This window comes from Haliotis cracherodii, unplaced genomic scaffold (genome assembly GCF_022045235.1).
Source record: "Haliotis cracherodii isolate W230 unplaced genomic scaffold, xgHalCrac1.p SCAF_3, whole genome shotgun sequence".
Classification (NCBI taxonomy): Eukaryota; Metazoa; Mollusca; class Gastropoda; order Lepetellida; family Haliotidae; genus Haliotis; species Haliotis cracherodii.
Window position 1 is genome coordinate 73,550,023 of NW_027266286.1, and position 19,524 is coordinate 73,569,546.

Below are 19,524 nucleotides of genomic sequence, written 5' to 3' on the forward strand. Positions count from 1 at the left end.
TCATTTTCTGGATAAACTTCTTCCATGTTTGTTTTTTGCTGTTCAACGCCGTATCAAGCAATATTCCGGCTACATAAGGTCGTCCTTTACGAGTCGGAACCAGACTATCAGGTGATTGATATTTTAACAACTATCGACGAGCACGGTGATACACAATGATCCAAGTCATCGAGCCCGACCACACGATCCATTAAATCGTCTCTTATTACATACACAGATTGCTGGGGGCCTCAGTAATCTGAATCCCAATGGGGTCTTAGTGCTAAATGAAGGAGAACAAACAAGTTGAGAAGATATATGTTTAGTTGCTGTAGTATTAGGAGTTGTACCTGTTACTGAGGCAAGGACCTAGACAAATAGGAATCCTGACAACTGTTTACCCAAATGTGAAAACATTGTAAACGCTTTGCAATGTTAATACATTGCATAGTAGGTTGAGTGTTAACGCTACTTTGAAGAGTATTTCAGTTATGTCACCATGTGTCAGCTTAATGGGAAGAAAGCCCAAAGTGGGAAACGACGTGGACTTAAATAACTGCGGCAGAGAACTCACAGACCAAGTGTCACAATGTGAAATTCCTCTGTAACGTTCCTTAACTCAAAAGTGCAATAATAAGTTATTTACTGATGTTCTAATGAATTCTAATAACTAATTTTGCAACGGAATTGTTTGAATATATCGGCAATACATATCTCGGCAACCCCTTAATAATATATGGTTTTACTACGTGTATTGCCTACAATGCTCAGAACTGGTGAGGAGGTAAAGGGATTATACGAGAATGTTTCTAAATGTGTGTTAAAGCTCCGTCTACGTTGAACATAAATCAAACTGAAACGGTGCTGAAACTTTTAGAAAAGTAATACAATACGTTTTCCCTGCTGGAGTTTTTTATGGTTGATCAGTTTTGGTATTGTGATCTTTTACGACAACTTCAATCACTAGCGTCATATAATTTAGAATCGATAATAGTGATCGTACTTTACAGCACTTCAACAGTTCTGAAGGCATCCGCTACCTATTATCCACCCTATGACGAACCGAAAACGGTAAAAAAATAATGTCAAACTCTCAAGGAACCGTGACAAGTTGCTGTAGTAGACATAGTATTATATATTTCATGTGATCAAACATAAACATCACAGTTTCCTGGTACTACGCTTACGTTATGAATTGCAAAACATTTCTGACGAGAAGGTCAAATAAAACATTAGAGCAACGACTAACACATGTATCAGCACACACGAAGGGATTAAATCAAGATTAAATATTTTAAGAGGCCTGGGGACTGACCAACTACACACCTCAAACATATATTATACAACAGTAAATAACATCACCTGTTTTAGCTGAGCGGACTCAGGTCACGTGATCTCAGGTACTGCCATGAGATAGGCCTTCTCTCTGTGACATTCCGTTCCAATAGTGGATGTAACATCTTAACTATGTGAATTACTGTTGAAAGCAATGAACAAGAAGGAAATCGCCGTACAGGAGGAATTGTCTCATGTTCTTAACTATGTACATATGTAAACATGTCTCACTTAACAGTTTTTAAAAATTTGAATACGCGGACAAATCGGCCACATGTAACATACAGAAACCCTTCCCCATCAAGACAGATACCCCGAGGATATTTCAGACCATCCTGTTGTGTGAGGACATCTCTGACAAACTGCCCCGACTCTGTCAGCTGAATCACCTTGTGGGACTTACAGTCTACAAGCAGGATATCTCCTGTGCTGGTTGTTGTGATACCCCGAGGCCATGTCAGAGCTCTGACTCCCGCGGGAGTGTAGGTGAAAACAGCTTCCCCTTCACTGGTCACACATACAAGGGAGAGAACTTGTCCTTCACTGACTATCAAGTTGTTATTACTGGTGACATGGATATGGTCTGAACTCCTTATGACACCTGTGTTGATAGACTTCAGTATCTTCTCTGTCATGTCAAGTATGTCCACAGAGTGAGGCTGTTTATATGTACCCGCCGCTAGCTGTGAAGGACTCACAGAGGACAGAGCGTAGTACTTCTTGCTTGTTTTGATAGTTGACAGTAATACAGGATCTGGGGTAATATTCACTGTAACTATTTCCTTATTGTTTGGAACACTGACAGCTATCTGACTCTCACTTAACTTTGCTATTTGCAAAAGCCTACCAGAAAGCAGTAGATTACCAAGCGTGTTTGGGTCTGATGTGTGATATGTTTTGAGGCTCTTGTTATGGTAATCTGCAACTACTGTTACTGTTATACCATCAACAGTCACACAAATGAGTATCCTCCTTATCCCCGTCCGCCTTACAGTCAATAGTGTGATGTAGAACAGGGGTAGACTGGCGGTCACTCACACAACAGACAACTGCAACCTCCCCTAGCTGTAGGTCATCCACTGCTTTACTCAGCTTGTCCGTGTCGTGTGTGAATACAACCCTTCCTTGCGCTGGTCTGTTGCCCGTGTCTCTGTTGTCTGGAGACGCCTCACCCACCGATTCGTAGACAGCATACATGTCCCTCTCACAGTTGGACGTCACAGCATTGGCTGTGAACTCATACTGTTGCTGGTACATCTGTAGCTCAATCTCCTGGGATTTTATTTCTGCGTGTAATTCATGTAATTGTTCATCGGATGATCGGTCGACTTTACCAAGGAGTTGTTTTTCCTTGCTTAAAATCACTTCTACTACTCTCTGACGTATATTTCTGATTTCATCATTAATATTTTGCGCACTTGTCTGAAATTCTTTGATTTGAGATTTCCTTAAGATGGTTATATTTTCTGAAGTTGTCATTTTGATTTTCAGTTCTTGGTTTTGATTTGACAGGTGTTCTCTAACAAGAGGAGTCATATTATCTAAGGTATCGACATCGTTACATTTCCTGTGTTTTATACTGCAGCATGTATGGCAAATGGCCATCCTACAATCTTTACAGAACAACTCTGTCTTTGTGTGTTTTACACATAAAGCGATGCCTAGCTTTTCTCTTGGTAGCATCAGACACATCCACAACTTTATGGTCACGTGACATTGGCATGATGTTGTGCATCTTCAGACATCCATCACAGAAGACCTCGTCGCAGACGGAGCACCATGATGTGGCAAGAGTTGTCTTCCCTTGTGTTTTGCAAACATTGCAGACATTTACATCGGCAGCTGTAATGACAAATATCAACCTGTGTTTTCTGGATAAAGGTACATATATATCATTATATTCAAAGGGAAACTATAAGGTTATCGGAATAAAAATATCACATCTAATTATTAAATATTCATGTTAATCAATTCATTAGTGTTAAATATAAGATAGCTACGCAATAAATCGTAGAGAACAAGGACAAAACATTAATCATTAAACTTGATGACGTCGTAACTTGGACAACGTTTTATTTAGATGGAATTTGTTCCCCATAGATGTAACTGGAGAGCGCAGATGAACGCAATGGCCGATCGATCGCACCCAAAAGTAGGTCAGATATGACAATGAGTACTTGGAGGAGAGGAGCAGATAATAGACCTCAGTATTTTGAGAATACCAAACTTAACTTCCCTCGACATAAAATGTAGTTGTCCGACATTTAAGAGGTCGGGTTGAATTCAGGGAGTCATGATTATTTAAATACGGGTAAATGTTTTTAAAACTTGAACAATTCATTGACATCAAAGGATGTACAAAATGGTATCTCATATACAAAATAAGAAATAAGCGACTCATGGTTTATTCTCCCTGAAGTATTTTACTGTAAGATTAACAAGTACCACGAGTCGTTTATTTCTGAAATATGCAACAGAATACAATTCAGTTTTGCAATTGGATTAAACCTCAAAATCTCTCGTTTAATATGTGGTTATACTTATTGAACAGATACTTTCAATCAGTTACCTTCTGCCCCTGGTCCAAAGTCGTCCATCAGCCCCTGTATGACGTGGCTTGGTTTCAGCTGACTGACCCACACCTCTACTGGACTGTCAGGGGTGGTCACCTTCGTCAATTGTCTACAGGAGGGACATGGGATGGACTTAGCTTGTACTGCTTCCGGCTGTGTCTTGGTGTATTTCAGCAGACAGGACTTACAGAATGTATGATGACACTGAAGTGTGGCAGGTCCTGTGAACACCTCAGTACAGATGACATAGGTGAGGTGATTGTCTGTCAGTTTCTTGGCGGTCGCCATCTGAAGTATAACATATGACTTAACGAAATATAGATGCGTATATTGTATCTGAAGAAAGGATAGGGTCTGAAACAAACAACCCTGATTTGCCTTCATAGAACATGTAAGAGAATGTATCCACACCGACATCCAATGACGTAACATCTTAATACGACATGCATATTTAGAATTAATATTACAGACAACAGAAGACACCTCGCCACACTCAGGACTGGGACAAAGTCTTCGGTGAAGGTCAGTGGGAAGGGAGTTAACTCTTGTACCTTGAGTTTCCTGCATTTATCTGACATACAATGTAAATGTATGCATAATAAAAAGTAATGACTGCATATAATTATAAATGAAATACATACTGTTGTTGAAGCTGCCAAAAGAATATGTACATAGATATTGCTTTAAAAACAATCATGTTAATCATAAAGCGTGTGCATAGAAAATACGTGTGACGGAGTTCAAACCAAAACTAGAACATCAAAGTCGTTTCCGTTGTGAGTATTTTTCAATTTGCATAATGTTCTTGTGTAAAATAAGCCATTTAAAAGCCTGTTTGGGTTTCTTATAGTACTCTGAATAACATGTGTTACTAGCGGGGTCTATGGGACTTTACAAGCTGAATTGGCGAATACACCACCAGACTAAGGCATTGTGTGTATAGTTTTGTACTGTTTCAAAATAACCATTTCCTTGGAAAGTTTTGTATTACTTGAATGTTGCTGAGAGTTCCGTACCACAGCTCACTCACTCACTCACTCACTCACTCACTCACTCACTCACTCGGATGTCCCAGATCTCGGCAAACTGTACACAGGTTAATGAGATGTATATATGAACACACTGGTCTGTTTCGCGGTATTTGGTTCTCCTTTTCATGATATACATTTAACAAAAGGCCTGTTCTACTTGAAAACAGCCAGCAGCATCGGGGCTGTATGGAAACAGTTCTGCTATATTCACTTTGAACTTAATTCTGTTAATCGCGTCGCTTCTGTTTAGCCTCCATATGCATATGGACTATTGTTACATACAGGTTCATGATGGTAATAGAGTATATCATTCCCACCTTTAGTGTTACCTCTTGAATGGTGTTAAATGCAAGTATTGAGCATTAAGGGGCTAAAACAAGGACTGGTCGGCTCGGAGTCAGTATACTGTGTCTGAGTGGGGTATTCATGTAAAACTGCGGCATGGTATCTCAGTGTGCTAGCACTATAAATCGGCATCGCTCCGGACTAGTACAAGCAGCCACACAAACACACACACGTACATGCACGTCGCTATATAAGTGCAATAATCTTGGACGCGACGTTAAACCCCATTTCACCTCACCTTTGTTGGTAAATAAAAGAAACAGACCCCTTTACATAAACAAACGAAATATATGCTACACCACAACAAGGTACTATTACAAAAAGTCATCTGTACACTGCTGTATAAAATGCGTCATATACCTCAATAACTGCTCCGCTGTGAATCGTCTGTCTGCCCGCGTCTCACTTCATGTACTATGTATAATTCCTATTTGGAAAGTGAACTGGTGAAAACGGTGATGGGTCGGTGACCTTGCCTTCCCACCAACTTGCGCACATGTTGAGAACATTGGTTTGTTAAGATATATATATTAGTCTCACAACTACGTAGATTTTGGTAGGATTTTATGGAAACAAATTATATTTTTTTAATGTTTTTATCAAGGTCCATAGTTTAAGTTATGATATCCAACATTAAACACCTCTTTTCGTCTTGTTTTTTCCACCATCATATGTATTATAATAAATGGTGTGGCCCCGAATTGAGATAATTAACCTTTGGCCACCTGCCAATCAATTCACGTGACCAACTAAACAGCAAGTCCGATGTGATACGGATTCCGACATTGCAGTCAAGCATGGCAGTCTCTTATCAAAGTGATAGATATATCCTGGTGAACTGGTGCTGCTTATTTCAATTAGAGAGAGAGAGAGAGAGAGAGAGAGAGAGAGAGAGAGAGAGAGAGAGAGAGAGAGAGAGAGAGAGGTGGTATGCTATCTCATTTGGCTAGCACTATAAAACCAATATGATTCTGTACAAGAACAACCAACAAAACACACACACACACACACACACACACACACACACACACACACACACACACACACACACACACACACACACACACACACACACACATTCACACACACATTATGATGTACGCCGTTTCAGCTATATTACAGCAGGCAGCGCCAGACTGTAAACTGGACCTTTCACGTTTCTATTTCTCTCCCTCTGTTAACGAGTCGGGAACAATGTCGCTGTTCAGCCCACTATTTGTAAGTGGAAGGTAGAGAATTAATGAAACATCTGTAATTTGTTGAGCCAAGTAGCGACTCTAACTTCGTCCAATAATAGAAAGGAACACACAGCGTGGGCCTTTCAAAGTGTCATTAACAAGGTTGTGTTGTGTTGTGTAGACTTGTGTTGTGTTGTGTTGAGTTGTGTTGTGATTTAACCACATGCCATTACACTTCCACCCCCAAACTGATCACTTTGAGTAAAGCAAGCGTCGCTACAACATGCTCCTGTATGCCTGTATACTCTTGCACGGCCATGCAGAGCAGTCCAGATGAAACCTGGTAACAATAATACTATATAGTCCCAGTCTTGGTGTCTAAGCCTCAGATGCCGTGTACACCCATCTAAGCTCACGCTTGGGAGAAAACCTGGGCGTATCACTGGACGTCGGGGCCGGAAGTTGTGATCCCTCAACCTGTTGCGTACGGCTCTGCTACTAATGGCTCTCAACCTAGGAATTGCCAAACTTCGGACATGCTAGTTTGGCTGTCCTGTTGACGTGACTTCACACGTGGATGACCGGCCCGTGGCATATCATGATCACGTGTGTTGCCCTTTTAAGAGATGACAACTTTGCTTTGTGCCATCCCTGTTTGAAGCATACCAACGACGCGTAGACGTCGACTTTCAGCACTGCTAACCGTTTTGGGGGTTAAACTAAAGTGTTTTATGAGAACCTGATAGCTGAACAGTCATTGTATGCTGTTCACATTCACAAACCACGTGTTCAACAAACACGCAAACATGTGCGCAGTGATTGAACATGCACGGGCAAATTGTGAATCAAGACCGTCAAGTCGAGGAGATGTCTTCATGAATATGTATTGAACGATGCATTATTTAATTTCAGAATGAATTTATTTTTATTGAACTTGATATGACGCACAGTTATCTTTTTCGTCAAAATATATTATATCATATTTTACAGTTACACTCGACAAACACAATTCGCCAAAGCTGCAAAGGTTGTTACCTGGAAGTGTAATAAATCATGAAACACACCGTTAAGCAAGTGAACGTTGGTCGCGGATATTCTGAACAGCTCAACTAATACTGCCATAACAAATGTAGTTTATGTGAAAGAAGCTGGACTCACTTTCCGAGAATTAGCAAATAATTCGTTCTTTGGGGGAAGACAACGCTGACAGGTATTAAACACAAAACGGTAATGGTGTTTTATTGAGTCATCTGTGCGCGTGGATGTTCGTACATAACAAAAATAATCAGACGTGAGGTCATTTACATAAGTGATTAAGAGGCTGCATCTCGATGTGTAGAGTTGCGTCCCTTAGGTGTGACAGGAACCAATGATCGTGGGCTCGAATCCCTAATTTGATGTGATTACGTTTCTAGTTTAGTAAGCCCGTTCTTGTGAATTTCACCTCATGTGTTAAACATCGAAACCACCCACATGCAGCTGACACGCCGTGGTATAACTCACATTCTGTTCAAAGCGCCCTCAAACAAACCTCACTCACTCGAGATGAAACGTTCTGAATTGTTTCCAATATTCCTCTTTACAATGTTTTTAAATGAAGTGATACTTACTAAGGAGGGTTTTGTGTGGAATATTTCACATACCAGAGACATACCATCCAATCCTTACGTGTGTGACCATGCAACTTGCTGCTTGTTTAAACGCATTTAAAAACAGTATTAAATAGCCTTGTTCCACTATGAAACATTTTCTCTTATCCACTGCTAAAAATTCAAAGCCGAGGAAAAGTATAATGGCCAAAGCATCTTTAGTCTTACAGAAGACCCGGGTTCGAATCCCAACATGTATTCAATGTCGTGATATGACACAATGTAAGAAGCAATATTCTTTGTCTCTGTGCTGACGTGGCTGGGTTATTTCGAAATGAAAACCGAAACCCACACACTCCTTAACAACATGAATACCGACGGTACATTCATTATATGATCAAATAAGCATGTACCAGGTACACTTTATGACGAGTTAGTGGGTGAGTGAGTTGGGGTTTAGGGCAATTTTAGTAATTGTTCAGCAATATCCTGTCTGTTTCTCCCATGTGAGGAACCATGACATTCTCTTCACGACTCGGCCATCAGTGCCCTAATACCGGCAATAACGTAACCCGTGGGTTAAATACTGACAAGTCCTGCTTCAAGGTAACGATAAAGACTTTTACAACTTTTAATAATTGTCGTTAAAGTCCCTCAGCTTTATTCCGCAAAGAGGCATCAGTTTAATGTCATTTCTATGGGTATGGGAAAGTCAAGAAAACGCCTCAATTGCAAGTACGATTGACTGTTTCATACCCAATCAGTAATATGTCAGTTGCATAACGACCTCTCGTAAATAATAGATTAAGGATAATAGAAACCCATGGTTGATAACATGAACAACGTCCCACGACAGCCAATTGCGAAGAGACGCAGTTATCCCACTGGGCCACCCCTAGGAGGTTAAAGAGAAACGCTTTTGGCCTGGTGTTGAGTTTGCCAGAAAACATATTTTTGTCAAATGTCTCGTGATATGAAGCAGATCATGTTCTGCATATTGGCATTTGACGTTGCATTAAAGAGCCAAGCTCAAATCAATTCCTTTGCCAATGTGGTATGATTGATGCGCAGGAACTAAGAAGCCTTCATGATGACATTTTTCAGTATGAAAAAAGTCCTATATCCCTCCTCACTTTAGAAACAAATATGACGAGAAACGTTTATTTTTATGCATCCTAACAGTCATGATACAAACCCCACTATTAACCCTAAAATACATTCTACAATACATGCTACAATAAACCCTACAATACATCCTACAATACATCCTGCAAAACATCCTACAATACATCCTACAATACATCCCACAATACATCCCACAATAAACCCTACAATACATCCTACAATACATCCTACAATACATCCTTCAATACATCCCACAATAAACCCTACAATACATCCTACAGTACATCCTACAGTACATCCTACAGTACATCCTACAGTACATCCTACAATACATCACACAAAAAACCCTACAATACATCCTACAGTGCATCCAACAGTACACATGGACATGCACACGCGTGACAAAACTCCACATGAGTGTAACTAATTACAACAAAACGGAAACTTCAAATGATCAGCATTTAACTCTTTTTCTGGATAAAATTCCTCTATGCTTGTTTTATTCCGTTCTATGCTGTATCACGCAATATTCCGGTTATATAGAGTCGACATGTACGAGTCGGAACCAGACTATCTGCTGATTGATATTATAACAACTATCATAGGCATAAAAGTGTAATATATATTTAGATAATTAACAAATAATTAAAGTAATTAATAAAGCATTAAGATACATACTGATTATATAAAAGATCAAGAGGGAGAGTTGGGGTCGGTAAGTCGGGAATATATATATGTATAATACAGGCAGCTCTGGTTAGTTGAAGACTACAGGAACATGCCTGGCCACGAGCATCCAAGGGTGAGGGCAGTAGGTCGAGGGCTATACATTAACGAAAAATGATTAGCCAGATGAGGAAATAGATAAAGGGGTAGAATAGAGTTGAGAGGTACGGGAACGTCAGGGACTTGGGACGTATACGGTATGGGGGGGGGGGGGGGGGGGGGTAAAAGTCCGAATTCTGAAGGGTGAGGAGCTACATTATGGCAAGTCCGAATAAGGTTCTGGTTATTAGAGAAGAGTGGGGAAGAACGACCTAGGATAAGGGGGGAAAGGTGTTTGTCCAATGGAATAGGAAAAAATGGGTAAAACCTTGACGTAAGCTGGGGGGTAAAAAGACGGGGAGACCCAAGGTTCGGGGAGACTGGAGGATCCCATTTGAGCACCACGATCTCGACCTTACTCTGAAAAAAACACCAGTTTACACCTCCAGTATTTCGGCCAGGGCTGGAGCTTCGGGGCTAAAGTCCATAAACCATCGTTTATGTGATTGAATAAACAGTCATCGACGAAAGAAAACTCTTTGTGCTCATTGGGAGAACCACGGTAATTCATCCAAGGCCCTCGGGTACTGACATTGTACCTCTCGCTCATCCCAGACAGTCAGCACCAAAAACGAGGGGATTGCCGTGGTTCAGGTGAGGAGGTAACGACCGTTACAATCCGGTTAATTAACACCAATTAACACCTGTAATTAAGGTGTTAAAAGTACCTTGGATACAACTATCGACGAGCACGGTGATAGACAATGATCCAAGTCATCGAGCCCGACCACACGATCCATTAATTCGTCTCTTACTACATACACAGATTGCTGGGGGCCTCTGTAACCTGAATCCCAATGGGGTCTTAGTGCTAAATGAAGGAGAACAAACAAGTTGAGAAGATATATGTTTAGTTGCTGTAGTATTAGGAGTTGTACCTGTTTGAGACAAGGATCTAGACAAATAGGAATCCTGACAACTGTTTACCAAAATGTCGAAACATTGTAAACACTTTGCAATGTTAATAAATTGCTTAGTAGGTTGAGTATTAACGCTACTTTGAAGAGTATTTCGGTTGTCACCACGATAGAAAACTCACAGACCAAGTGTCACAATGTGAAATTCCTCTGTAACGTTCCTTAACTCAAAATAATCAGTTTTTTACTGATGTTCTGTGATGTATTCTAATCACTAATTTTGCAACGGAATTGTTTGAATATATCGGCAATACATATATCGGCAACCCCTTATCAAGATATCGTTTCACTACGTGTATTGTCTATAATGCTCAGAGCTGGTGAGGCGGTAAAGGGATTATATGAGAATGTTTCTAAATGTGTGTTAAAGCTCCGTCTACGTTGAACATAAATCAAACTGAAACGGTGCTGAAACTTTTAGAAAAGTAATGTAATATGTTTTCCCTGCTGGAGTTTTTTATGGTTGATCAGTGTTGGTATTGTGATCTTTTACGGCATCTTCAATCACTAGCGCGTCCGTCACATTATTCAGAATCTGTCGATGATAGTGATCGACCTTAATAGTACTTCAACAGTTCTGAAGGCATCCGCTACTTATTATCCCCCCTATAACGAATCGAAAGCGGCAAGAAATTAATTTCAAACTCTCAAGGAACCGTGACAAGTTGCTGTAGTAGACATAGTATTGTTAAGTATTATATATTTCATGTGATCAAACATAAACATCACAGTTTCCTGGTACTACGCTTACGTTATGAATTGCTAAACATTTCTGACGAGAAGGTCAAATAAAACATTAGAGCAACGACTAACACATGTATCAGCACACACGAAGGGATTAAATCAAGATTAAATATTTTAAGAGGCCTGGGGACTACACACCTCAAACATATTATACAACAGTAAATAACATCACCTGTTTTAGCTGAGCGGACTCAGGTCACGTGATTTCAGGTACTGCCATGAGATAGGCCTTCTCTCTGTGACATTCCGTTCCAATAGTGGATGTAACATCTTAACTATGTGAATTACTGTTGAAAGCAATGAACAAGATCGGAAATTGCCGTAAAGGAGGAATTGTCTCGTGTTCTTAACTATGTACATATGTAAACATGTCTCACTTCACAGTTTTTTGAAATTTGAATACGCTGACACATCGGCCACATGTAACATACAGAAACCCGTCCCCATCAAGACAGATACCACGGGGATATTTCAGACCATCCTGTTGTGTGAGGACATCTCTGACATATTGCCCCGACTCTGTCAGCTGAATCACCTTGTGGGACTTATAGTCTACAAGCAGGATATCTCCAGTGCTGGTTGTTGTGATACGCCAAGGCCATCTTAGAGCTCTGACTCCCGCGGGAGTGTAGGTGAAAACAGCTTCTCCTTCACTGGTCACACATACAAGGGAGAGAACTTGTCCTTCACTGACTATCAAGTTGTTATTACTGGTGACAAGGATATGGTCTGGATTCCTTATGACACCCGTGTTGATAGACTTCAGTATCTTCCCTGTCATGTCAAGTATGTCCACAGAGTGAGGCTGGTTAAATGTACCCGCCGCCAGCTGTGAAGGACTCAGAGAGGACAGAGCGAAGTACATCTTGCTTGTTTTGATAGTTGACAGCAATACAGGATCTGGGGTAACATTCACTGTAACTATTTCCTTATTGTTTGGAACACTGACAGCTATCTGACTCTCAATTAACTTTGCTATTTGCCAAGGACAACCAGAAAGCAGTAGATTACCTAGCGTGTTTGGGTCTGATGTGTGATAAGTTTTGAGGCTCTTATTATAGTAATCTGCAACTACTGTTACAGTTAAACCATCAACAGTCAACACTGTGACGTCATTCAAATGAGTACCCTCCTTATCCCCGTCCGCCTTACAGTCAATAGTGTGATGTAGAACAGGGGTAGACTGGCGGTCACTCACACCACGGACAACTGCAACCTCCCCCAGCTGTAGGTCATCGACTGCTTTACTCAGCTTGTCCATGTCGTGTGTGAATACAACCCTTCCTGGCGCTGGTCTGTTGTCCATGTCGTGTGTGAATACAACCCTTCCTGCTGCTAGTCTGTTGCCCGTGTCTCTGTTGTCTGTAGACGTCTCACCCACCGACTCGTAGACAGCATACATGTCCCTCTCACAGTTGGATGTCACAGCACTGGCTGTGAACTCATACTGCTGCTGGTACATCTGTTGATCAATCTCCTGGGATTTTATTTCTGCTTGTAATTCACGTAATTGTTCCTCGGATGATCGGTCGACTTTATCAAAGAGTTGTTTTTCCTTGCTTATAATGACTTCTACCACTCTCTGACGTATATTTCTGATTTCATCTTTAATATTTTGCGCATTTGTCTGTATTTCTTTGATTTGAGATTTCCTTAAGATGGTTATATTTTCTGAAGTTGTCATTTTGATTTTCAGTTCTTGGTTTTGATTTGACAGGTGTTCTCTAACAAGAGGAGTCATATTATCTAAGGTATCAACATCGTCACATTTTCTGTGTTTTATACTGCAGCATGTATGGCAAATGGCCATCCTACAATCTTTACAGAACAACTCTATCTGTTTGTCTTTGTGTGTTTTACACATAAAGCGATGCCTAGCTTTTCTCTTGGTAGCATCAGACACATCCACAACCTTATGGTCACGTGACATTGGCATGATGTTGTGCATCTTCAGACATCCATCACAGAAGACCTCGTCACAGACGGAGCACCATGATGTGGCAGGAGTTGTCTTCCCTTGTATTTTGCAAACATTGCAGACATTTGCATCGGCAGCTGTAATGACAAATATCAACCTGTGTTTTCTGGATAAAGGTACATATATATCATTATATTCAAAGGATAGATGTAGCTGGAGAGCGCAGATGAACGCAATGGCCGATCGATCGCACCCAAAAGTAGGCGAGATATGACAATGAGGAGAGGAGCAGATAATGGACCTCAGTATTGTGAGAATACCAAACTTAACTTCCCTCGACATAAAATGTAGTTGTCCGACATTTAAAAGGTCGGATTGAATTCAGGGAGTCATGATTATTTGAATACGGGTAAATGTTTTTAAAGCTTGAACAATTCATTGACATCAAAGGATGCACAAAATGGTATCTCATATACGAAATAAGAAATAAGCGACTCATGGTTTATCATTCTCCCTGCAGTGTGTTATTATACGATTAACAAGGACCACGAGTCGTTTATTTCTTAAATATGCAACGGAATGCAATTCAATTTTGCAATTGGATTAAACCTCATTATCTCTATTATACTTATTGAACATATTTTCACTTACAGTCCGTTTGACTCCAAATCAGAACGATGAATTGCAAAATAACTCTGACATTGTTCGTCTCCGAAATCATTACCTTCGTACCATCAAGCAGAAACGTGAAGAAGGATATGAGCCCGTCTTCTTAGATGAGACATGGGTAAATGCGTCACATACAGCCAGCAGTCAGTGGGTACCCAGTGGTGACTGTAAGGGGTCTGGTAGAAAGTTACCAATGGGAAAGGGTGAAAGACTCATAGTTCTCCATGCTGGTTCTGCTAGTCAGGGTTTTCTCCCAGACTGTGACCTCGTCTTTAGAGCCAAGGCCAAAGACAACAGAGACTACCACACAGAAATGAACTGCAATGTATTTCTGGAGTGGGTGAAAGATACATTAGTCCCTGCTTTGCCTACCAAGTCTCTCATTGTCATGGACAATGCACCGTATCATAGTGTGCAGGATCCAGAAAGCAAGACTCCAACCTCTAATAACCGTAAAGGAGACATGGTTACTGGCTGCAACGGAGGAACATTACCTTTCCTTCTCGAGCGACGAAACCACAGCTCTATGAAATCATCAAAACTATGAAACCGGTCCCCGTGTATAAAGTTGACAGTTTCATCAAGGGTCAGGGTCACGCTGTCTTACGACTGCCACCTTATCACTGCGACCTGAATACAATCGAGTTGGTATGGGGCATCGTCAAGGGTGACGTTGGACGATCGAACACAATGTTCAAATTACGGGAAGTGGAACAACTCGTAAAGGAATCCCTTGGTCGAGTAACAGTAGAAACATGGAGACGTTGTGTGGCCACAGCCGTTGGTAAGATAGAGCCACGTTATTGGTCACGAGATGGACTACGGCCAGCAACAGTCCAACCTATAATAGTGGCAGTCGGTTCAGGCACCAGCAGTTCCGATGACGATATCTATGGCATGAGCGAGTCAGATTGCGACTGAAATTATCATGAGCCGGCCCCTCTAACGCTCTGTCATTTCCCTTACCAAAGAGCGTGCACTGCATACGTGCTGTCCCCCCTACGTGTCATGTACACATTTCTATACAAAATTACATGATAGTTTCTTAAAGAACTTCATTCGTCATGGGTCATAAAATAAACAAAATTCAGATTTTGTTGGGTACAGGGTATTCATGGTCAAGTACCGTATTGATGTTTCATACACTTTTCTGGATTTCGAGTTATTTTGCAATTCATCGTTCTCATTTTGAGTCAAACGGACTGTAGTTACCTTCTGCCCCTGGTCCAAAGTCGTCCATCTGCCCCTGTATGACGTGGCTTGGTTTCAGCTGACTGACCCACTCCTCTACTGGACTGTCAGGGGTGGTCACCTTCGTCAATTGTCTACAGGAGGGACATGGGATGGACTTAGCTTGTACTGCTTCCGGCTGTGTCTTGGTGTATTTCAGCAGACAGGACTTACAGAATGTATGATGACACTGAAGTGTGGCAGGTCCTGTGAACTCCTCAGTACAGATGACACAGGTCAGGTGATTGTCTGTCAGTTTCTTGGCGGTCGCCATCTGAAGTATAACATATGGCTTAAAGAAATATAGATGCGTATATTGTATCTGAAGAAAGGATAGGGCCTGAAACAAACACTGATTTTCCTTAATAGAACATGTAAGAGAATGTATCCACCCCGACATCCAATGATGTAACTTCTTAATACGACATGAACAGTTAAGAGTTTATATTTCTGACAACTAAGACACCTCGTCACACGAAGGACTGGGGTAAAGTCTTCAGTGAAGGTATATAAGTTGAAAGGGAGATAACTCTTGTAAGTTTAGATTCATGCATTCAAATACCGCTCTCTGTTTGTTTGTCTGTGTGTTTTTAAACGCCACACTCAATAATATTCCATCTATATGACGGCGGTCTGTGAATAAGCGAGTCTGGAACAGACAATTCAGTGATTGATATCATGGGGTAAATAAGGTATCTACATGTAAATGAAATTCAGAAGCAGTACTAGTCCGATCCACATTCGCCGCCACAAGCCATCAATCAAGAAAGATCAAGGCTATTTCATCCCATCCGCCCACAAGCAACAATCACTTCTCCTGTTTATTGGCTTCGTGTCCCGTTGGCTTCCACCTATGTGTTTTCTGTCCATCGTGTTGTGACAGTGTCATTCCTTTGTTGTCTACACTTACCTATGTTATCCCACTCATGTATGCAATTGTTGTTACTGTTAATCCTCTACTGTTAATCCTCCACCTACTATATATTCTCATTACTATGTCCCTAACGCTAGGAAGGTGTGGCGCAAAATTCATGCCATCAGAGGCATCAAACGGCACAAAAAAAGCCCCAATATAAACCACTCAACTCACCCCACTCAAAAGGCCAACAACCTAGCCAATCACTTCTCTAAAGTTAGTAGCAACAGTAACTTCAGTAAGAAATTCCAAGATAAACTAAAAAAGAAACCAAATTCTCCAAAGAAAACAGACAAGACAACCTAGAAATAAATCAACCTTACACCATAGAAGAACTAAATCACGTACTAAACAATAGAAAAAAAGGAACAGACCCTGGTCTAGACCTCACCTCTTACCAAATAATCAAACACTTACCTACCAAACTACTCCAAACTTTACTTAAACTATACAACCTAGTCTACCTAAACGGACAGGTCCCATCCTCATGGAAGGAAGCTTAGTAATCCCAATACCTAAACCAAATAAACCAGCAGATCAGGCTAACTCCTATAGGCCCATCTCCCTAACCTCAAATCTCTGCAAAATAATGGAACTTATTACTAAAAATAGGCTACAGCACTATCTAGACCAAAACAACATCACAAACCCCGACCAAAGCGGCTTCACTCCTGGCCGATCAACTCTCGATAACCTCGCCCGACTAGAACAGGATATAAAAACAGGCCAGCTAAACAAGCAATATACCATAGGCATATTCCTCGACTTCTCTAAAGCTTTCGATATGGTATGGCACCACGGGCGAATACGAAAACTAAAAAAAATAGGACTAAAAGGCCAAATAATAAAAACTTCATCCAAGATTTCCTAAACAATCGCAAAATAACCGTGGGTATAGACTATATGCTATCGGACCAGTGTCCCATAGAAAATGGCACTCCCCAGGGCAGCATCCTCAGCCCAACCCTCTTCAATATAATGATAAACGATCTATTCGAGGGCTTATCCCCTAAACTAAAATTTGCGGATGACGGAGCCCTATGGATCCGCACTAAAAGCATTAAAATGGCAGAAAACTTAATTAAAAAATCTCTAAATAAAATACAACCATGGGCAGACAAATGGGGCTTCTCTCTGAACTCAGATAAAACAACAGGAGTAGTATTCAAACATAAAAACATGAAACCTGCCTTCCCAATCCTCCAGCTAAACAACCAAACAATCAAATTCCAAAACAAACCAAATTCTTAGGACTCATATTCGATCAACACCTCACCTGGGAGGCTCACGTCCAAAACCTAAAAACTAGATGCTGCAAAGACCTCAACACACTAAGATGTCTCACCGGCTCTAACTGGGGAGCCTCCAAAGATACCCTCCTCTCACTTTATACAGCACTAATTAGATCAAAACTAGACTACGGCTGCGCCATATACAATACCCTAAACAACTCTCTATCTAAAAAAACTTGACTCAATACAATACCAAGCCCTTAAACTAATTACACGCACCCAACATGGCACCTCCTACACCTCACTTCAGGCACTTACAGGGGAAATGCCACTAAATCTACGCAGGGAACATCTAAGTCTTAATTTCTGGGCCGCGTCCCAAACAAACCCTTTCATCCAAAACTTAATTAACCAAAACATTAGCCCAAGAAACCAAGCTCTAGCTCGCAAACACACCCTTACTCACCCCAATATCCAAAAGAATAACTAACTACCTCAATGAACACCAAACTCAAAATCTTAAACAAAACTGCAAAAAATCAAATATCTTCACCCCTAAACTCAAAATACCCAAAATAGACACAACGCTAGCAAACAAAAAAAAAATAACCAAACCGACCCAAACATAGCTAAAACAACCACACTTGCATACATACACGAAAATTGGCCAAATTGGTGTCACATATACACTATACACTGACGGATCTTCAGACCCGATCTCCAACCACACAGGTTTCGGAGTCCTTACCACACAACCAGTTATATCCACACAATCTTACCGACTCCCTATCAACCAATCTATATTCACGGCCGAACTTATGGGCATGGCCTCAGCCCTGCATAACCAACAATCTAAAAACAACAATACAATCCTAATTCTCACCGACTCCCTTAGTGGACTACAAGCACTCCAAAACAAAAATACCAAAAAACGACCTAAATTAATAAACCAAATACTTAAAAGCTCCAACGACCTAACAAAAGCAGGCAAACAAATAACCTTTTTGTGGATCCTCGCCCACGTTGGAATTTACGGCAACGAAAGCGCCGATAAAGCAGCTAAATTATCTCTCAAAATACCAGAAATAAGCCTAAACCTACCCATCTCAAAATCAGAAATTAAAAGTGTAAACAAACAAAAAATAACCAAAAAATGGCATAATCAATATCAAAACTCAAATAGCCAAATCAAAAAAGTGCTCAGAAAACCACTGGCCAAACCTAAAATCCTACACCCCTCAAAACGAATTGACAGATTAATTACAAAACTCCAAACAGGACACACTAACCTAAATAACCACCTAAAAAAACTTAAAAGGCACACCACAGACAACTGCCCCCACTGCAAACAACCCGAAACCACAGAACACGCACTCATCCACTGCACCCACTACCAAACACACAGAACCACACTACAAACCACCCTCAGACTAAATAAGGTTCCTACTCTAGATGAAATACTAAACCCTCAAAATAAACTAGAAAACTTCAAGGCCCTAGGCGTATTCCTAATCAAAACAGACCTAATTAAGCGCATCTAAAAACTAATTAATCTACCAATCCAAATTCCAATAAACATACAAACACCCACCTCAGCATTTATTCCAAATTTAAAAATTCCAAAAATTCAATATAAGCAACCCCTAAAAGCCCCCTCTTGGGTTGCACACACAACTTTCACCCTTTTCGGAATACACTAAATGGTCTGGCCAGGCCCGTGTGCGAAATACGCTACAGTCGGTAAGCGCACGTTAAATCGTCTATATCAGTCAGTCAGTCCCTAATTCAGTCTTGCTTGACAACGGTATAAGGATCTATACCAAAACGTCGCTTTTTACAGTATTAAAGAAGTTGTTATCCATAAAAATTTGTTTACCTTGTCACCTTTTTATTGTAAAAACTTCTACTTGAAAACATC

The 19,524-nt window shown here is 40.7% G+C and overlaps 1 protein-coding gene and 1 pseudogene across 1 annotated transcript; both read right to left on the reverse strand.

Moving 5' to 3' along the window:
* Window positions 1-1,513: 1,513 nt before the first annotated feature.
* Window positions 1,514-4,181, reverse strand: LOC139474677 (E3 ubiquitin-protein ligase TRIM71-like; annotated as a pseudogene).
* A 7,833-nt stretch (window positions 4,182-12,014) lies between these two features.
* LOC139474201 (E3 ubiquitin-protein ligase TRIM56-like) lies at window positions 12,015-15,738 on the reverse strand. The gene is made up of 2 exons (XM_071257103.1): window positions 15,441-15,738; window positions 12,015-13,696 (listed from the first exon to the last, which is right to left on the reverse strand). Exons 1-2 carry the CDS (start codon window positions 15,730-15,732, stop codon window positions 12,015-12,017), a joined length of 1,974 nt encoding a protein of 657 aa, XP_071113204.1. The 5' UTR covers window positions 15,733-15,738.
* Between the last annotated feature and the right edge of the window lie 3,786 nt (window positions 15,739-19,524).